At 52.7% G+C, this 6000-nt stretch overlaps 1 protein-coding gene across 3 annotated transcripts in view; it reads right to left on the reverse strand.

Moving 5' to 3' along the window:
• SH3GLB1 (SH3 domain containing GRB2 like, endophilin B1) overlaps positions 1-5729 on the reverse strand; it is a 130267-nt gene extending 124538 nt beyond the window's left edge. Inside the window, exon 1 of one of the 3 annotated variants that reach the window (XM_073593196.1) lies at positions 5556-5729. In XM_073593196.1, the coding sequence (XP_073449297.1) occupies positions 5556-5618 (63 nt within the window). In that variant the 5' untranslated portion in view covers positions 5619-5729. The remainder of the gene's footprint in view (positions 1-5555) is intronic. The other 2 variants (XM_073593197.1, XM_073593198.1) reach the window with 2 other exon arrangements.
• Between the last annotated feature and the right edge of the window lie 271 nt (positions 5730-6000).

Raw genomic sequence — 6000 nt, forward strand, 5'->3', positions numbered from 1 at the left:
GAGCGCACAGAGAGCATTCCAGCCGGGGAGAGCGTCGTGTCAACATCGGAAGAAGAGATGAAGAGAAGAAGCGGCGAGACAGCGGCGACAAGACAGCGGCAGCAGACCGGGCCCCTCGCTGGCAATAGAGCTGAAAGAAGATAGCGGCGGGGCCCGGGAGAAGAGGCGGAACACCGGGAGAAGTCGGAAGAAGATACCGGAGCTGCCCAATAAATTAATTTTGAAACCTGTGTACTGTGGTTTTTTTTATTGACACTTCCCTAGGTGAATGGGTAGGGGTACCATGTACCCCATACTCGTTCACATAGGGTGGGGGGGCCGGGATCTGGGGGCCCCCTTATTAAAGGGGGCTCCTGGATTCCGATAAGCCCTCCGCCCGCAGACCCCGACAACCAACGGCCAGGGTTGTCGGGAAGAGGCCCTTGTCCTCATCAACATGGGGACAAGGTGCTTTGGGGTGGGGGGGCCGCAGCGCGCCCCCTCCCCCAAGGCACCAACCCCCCATGTTGAGGGCATGCGGCCTGGTACGGTTCAGGAGGGGGGGGGCGCTCGCTCGTCCCCACCCCCATTCCTGTCCGGCCGGGCTGCGTGCTCGGATAAGGGTCTGGTATGGATTGGGGGGGACCCCCACGCCGTTTTTATCGGCGTAGGGGGTTCCCCTCAAGGTCCATACCAGACCCAAGGGCCTGGTATGCTCCTGGAGGGGGAACCCATGCCGGTTTTTTATTTAAAATTTGGCGCGGAGTTCCCCCTAAAGATTCATACCAAACACAGTGCCGGGCATTGGCGGGGATCCAAGTCGGATCCCCGTTCATTGAAAATCGGACACATGCCGGCTTCATGTCGCAGGGCAAAGTCGGATCCAAAGTAGGACGGCTGTCGTGTCGCACCAGTGTGAACCCAGCCTTAGTCGCATCCTACAGCGAAACCCATGGTCCGCAGACAGCTTCCAAAGCATCAGAGGGATCTCATTGTTAAAAAGTATCAGTCAGGATAAGGGTACAAAAGAATTTCCAAGGCATTAGATATACCATGGAACACAGTGAAGACAGTCATCAAGTGGAGAAAATATGGCACAACAGTGACATTACAAATAACTGGATGTCCCACCAAAATTGATTAAAAGGCAAGAAAAACGGTCAGGGAGGCTGCCAAGAGGCCTACAGCAACATTAAAGGAGCTGCAGGAATTTCTGACAATCTCCCGTATTCTTCATATGTCTGGGCTATGGGGTAGAGTGGCAAGACGGAAGCCTTTTCTTACAAAGAAAAACATCCAAGCCCGGCTAAATTTAGCAAAACCACATCTGAAGTCTCTCAAAAGCATGTGGAAAATGTGTTATGGTCTGATGAAACCGAGGTTGAACTTTTTTGGCTATAATGCCAAAAGATTGTTTTTGCGCAAAACTTACAACATTGCACATCAAAAGAACACCATACCCACAGTGAAGCATGGTGGTGGCAACATCAGGCTTTGGGGCTGTTTTTCTTCAACTGGAACTTAGTCAAGGTAAAGGGAATTATGAACAGTTCCAAATACCAGTCAATATTGGCACAAAACCTTCAGGCTTCTGCTAGAAAGCTGAACATGAAGAGGAACTTCACCTTCAACAACCCAAAACATACATCCAAATCAACAAAGGAGTGGCTTCACCAAAAGAAGAATAAAGTTTTGGAATGGCCCAGCCAGAGCCCAGACCTGAATTGGATTGAAAATCTGTGGGATGATCTGAAGAGGGCTGTACACAGGAGATCGCCTTGCAATCTGACAGATTTGGAGTGTTTTTGCAAAGAAGAGTGGGCAAATATTGCCAAGTCAAGATGTGCCATGCTGATAAACTCATACCCAAAAAGACAGTGCTGTAATAGAATCAAAAGGTGCTTCAACAAAGTAGTAGACCACTTTCACACTGAGCCGCCCCGGGCGTCAGCGGTAAAGCGGCGCTATTTTTCAACCCCCACTAGCGGCTGAAAAGGGTTAAATCCACCCACAAAACGCTGCGTCGCTTTGCCGGCGGTATAGCAGTGCTGCCTCATTGTTTTCAATGGGCAGGAGCTGGCAGGACATTTTGTGACACCCTGCCAGCGCAGCGCCCCAGTGTGAAAGCACTCTGGCTTACACACTGGGTTTGCAGCTGAGGCTTTTTTCAGGCGCTATAGCGCCTGAAAAATGCCTCATTGTGAAAGGGGTCTTAGTGTAAGGGTGTGCACACTTATGCAACCATATTATTTTAGTTTTACTTCCCTCCACCTAAAAGATTTCAGTATTGTTGTTCAACTGAGTTGTACAGTTTATAGGTCACATTTAAATGGTGGAAAAAAAATTCTGAAATGATTTACCTTTGTCTCATTAATTTACATCACAGAAATCTGACATTTTAACAGGGGTATGTAGACTTTGTATATCGCGTGTGTGTATATTTCACACACACACTGACTGATGCTATAACCGATCACATGAGCGCCAACCTTTCAGGTCTTGGTTAACTCTAAACTTTCAGGTCTGCCCCTCTGACTCTCATGGGAACCCTGGGCTGGGAAGGGGGTGGAAACAACTGGCTCCGGCTCTCAGCCACGTGCTAAGAGGCTGAGCCAGGCATCTGGGGGAATCCCAACAATATGGTATTCTGACTTTTACTTACAGTATGCCTATTGTAGATCTTTAACTTAAAGTGGTACTAAACCGCACCTGTTTAAAAAAGAAACAAAACCCTGCAAGCCAATGGCATAATGTGCTAGTAGTATGCATTGCATACTAGCACATTATGAAATACTTACCTTAGAACGAAGCCCTCCAGCGGCGTGTGCTGCCACCGCTGACAGGGCTTCCATCTTTGCCCAGTCTTACTTCCAGGTTTGAGCGCTCTGGCCGAGTGCACGGGAGTCACGGCTGCGACAATGGAGCTCTGAAGGGACAGCACAGTTATCACTGGCTGCATGTAGTGTGAATATCTCCTAAATAGTGCAAGTTTAGGAGATATTCACTGTACCTTTATGCAAGCCTTATTATAGGCTTACCTGTAGGTACAAGTAAAAAAAAGTGGCAGTAAAGTCTTAAGTATTCACTTTACACCAAGGCAACCAACATCAACTTTTTTTTTGAGAATATACCTTCAAAGCTCTTTGCTGTCACTTTTATGTTGCTAGCTTCAACTTGCAGTCAGGAAGGGTGAGGCGCATGCACTGTTGAGGTCACATGGCCAATCACTTCCTTAGTTCCTGGTCTCTCAGTACACGGATAGCACAGCACATACGCACCCAGGCCAGCGTACATCAACTTTACATACAGTCTCCCTTATGCTTTGATAAAGCAACACATGCGCACCCTGTCCCAGGTTAGAACATGTACACATTAGTGTAGTGTCACCTATTCATTTCCACATTGTATTTCAATTGTTTCCAACCTACTCCTAGTAATCTGAATAATTTTGAAGTTTGTAAACTTACTTTGTGAAGATCCCCATACATTTATGGAAATTCTGTGACACGTATTCACTATGCCCTGTGAGTAGGCTCTACTGTGTCACAGAATTCACAGCCTTCCTTCTGAACTACAGAGGAGTTTAAAGAGGCGGAGTCAGGGCAGGAATTACTGCTTGCAGGCAGCAAGGTATGTAGTCTTTGGAAACTGAAAGAAAAACGGCAGAGAAGCTGCAAAGCATCTGCATTCCAGGAATCCAGGAAGTTGTGCAAAGAGATGGCCAGCAGACAGGCGGAACTCAGAATATGAATGGAGATTTGTCAAGTAATCTTATATCGGAATGTCAAAAAATAAAACTATTGTTTGTATTATTACTACAATGCAGATGTTATAAAATGAAAGTGTGTGCTGTGACCATAGAACTCCTTACAGCTTCATTCACACGGGCGTAGAAAAAGAATGAATAAAAATTGGTGCCAGTGAAAGGTCTAGTGCCCCATCACCGCCGCCAGCGGGAGGGCTAGTGCCCCATCATCGCCGCCAACGGGAGGGCTAGTGCCCCATCATCGCCGCCAGCGGGAGGGCTAGTGCCCCATCATCGCCGCCAGCGGGAGGGCTAGTGGCCCAGCCCCACATTTTGGTTTTAGTGAGAGGAATAGTCCCTCATCGCTTGTGTGTGTGTATTAGTGCCCAAAGGGACAGATAAAGGCACGCCAAATGCCGCAGTTTGAAGACCACTGGTCTGGAGCATAGTCTCTTGCAGTGTGCAACAGCACTTGTGTAGTGCACAGTCTTTTTGCCTTTAGTAAATCAACCCCATTGGATACTGACACGTTGGACAGGAGCAGCAGCAGATAACAGGGCCCCTGTACACCACCCACATGGAAAGATCAGCACAAACATTACATCTATACAGCACAAAATACATCCAAAAATGGGGCCCTGGATGCAGCCACGTCCTGACTTTAATAGACGCCTGCGTGAACGGGGCTCCCTGGGCTCTGCGTCTGCGTGAACGGGGCTCCCCGGGCTCTGCGTGAACGGGGCCCCCCGGGCTCTGCGTGAACGGGGCTCCCCGGGCTCTGCGTCTGCGTGAACGGGGCTCCCCGGGCTCTGCGTGAACGGGGCCCCCCGGGCTCTGCGTGAACGGGGCCCCCCGGGCTCTGCGTGAACGGGGCCCCCCGGGCTCTGCGTGAACGGGGCCCCCCGGGCTCTGCGTGAACGGGGCCCCCCGGGCTCTGCGTGAACGGGGCCCCCCGGGCTCTGCGTGAACGGGGCCCCCCGGGCTCTGCGTGAACGGGGCCCCCCGGGCTCTGCGTGAACGGGGCCCCCCGGGCTCTGCGTGAACGGGGCCCCCCGGGCTCTGCGTGAACGGGGCCCCCCGGGCTCTGCGTGAACGGGGCCCCCCGGGCTCTGCGTGAACGGGGCCCCCCGGGCTCTGCGTGAACGGGGCCCCCCGGGCTCTGCGTGAACGGGGCCCCCCGGGCTCTGCGTGAACGGGGCCCCCCGGGCTCTGCGTGAACGGGGCCCCCCGGGCTCTGCGTGAACGGGGCCCCCCGGGCTCTGCGTGAACGGGGCCCCCCGGGCTCTGCGTGAACGGGGCCCCCCGGGCTCTGCGTGAACGGGGCCCCCCGGGCTCTGCGTAAACGGGGCCCCCCGGGCTCTGCGTGAACGGGGCCCCCGGGCTCTGCGTGAACGGGGCCCCCCGGGCTCTGCGTGAACGGGGCTCCCCGGGCTCTGCGTGAACGGGGCTCCCCGGGCTCTGCGTGAACGGGGCCCCCCGGGCTCTGCGTGAACGGGGCCCCTAGGCAGAAGGTAAACATAGACAGTGAAGTCCTGTATTATAGTGCTATAGACCCCCAGTGTTCAGACACATGAGTTACAGGAAGTAGAGGCGGCTCTGTCACCATAGAGCACACATGATGTCACACCGAGAGGACAATACACTACAATCACCAGAGTCCAGGGAACGTCTCCTGGTGACAGGTCTCCTTTAATGAAGTCGGGCTCTGAAGGTAAACAGGAAAACGACGAGCACACAGACATGAAGCCTGAGGCCACCACACTCGTGCAGGCTCACTAGGCCGTACATAGAGCCCAGCGGCCGGCCTCCGGTGTTCCAATCGCCCTCGTACCTGCACTGCCCGGCTCAGGAAGGTGCCGGCGTCGGCCGCCAGCTTCTTCACGTTGAAGTCCATGGTCGTGCTGGAAGCGGGAGGAGAAGTGGCAGCTGAGTCCAGGGAGGGACAAGCTCCGCCCACGGCTCGCGCCTGTCATACACTGGGCGGCTCGCTGGGCCGGAAATCCGAGATTCACTAGAGAGAGGAGACCGGAAATAGAAAGAGTGTCCGCAGAGTGTGTGCGCCGCCGCCATTTTTATGGAGACTATTTTATACATTCCAATAAATCAGCTTTTGGAACAGACACATGGCTACTTCTTTTTAAAGTGCATAACTGAGTTATGATTTTGTTGCTGGAGATTTGTACGAGTATGTTCCCACATGCCTGCTATCTTTACCTTTACCAAATAAGGACCAGAAAGATTTGCCCCATTAATGACCAGAGCACTTTTTACACTTT

The sequence above is a fragment of the Aquarana catesbeiana genome, linkage group LG07, assembly GCF_042186555.1.
Source record: "Aquarana catesbeiana isolate 2022-GZ linkage group LG07, ASM4218655v1, whole genome shotgun sequence".
Lineage (NCBI taxonomy): Eukaryota > Metazoa > Chordata > Amphibia > Anura > Ranidae > Aquarana > Aquarana catesbeiana.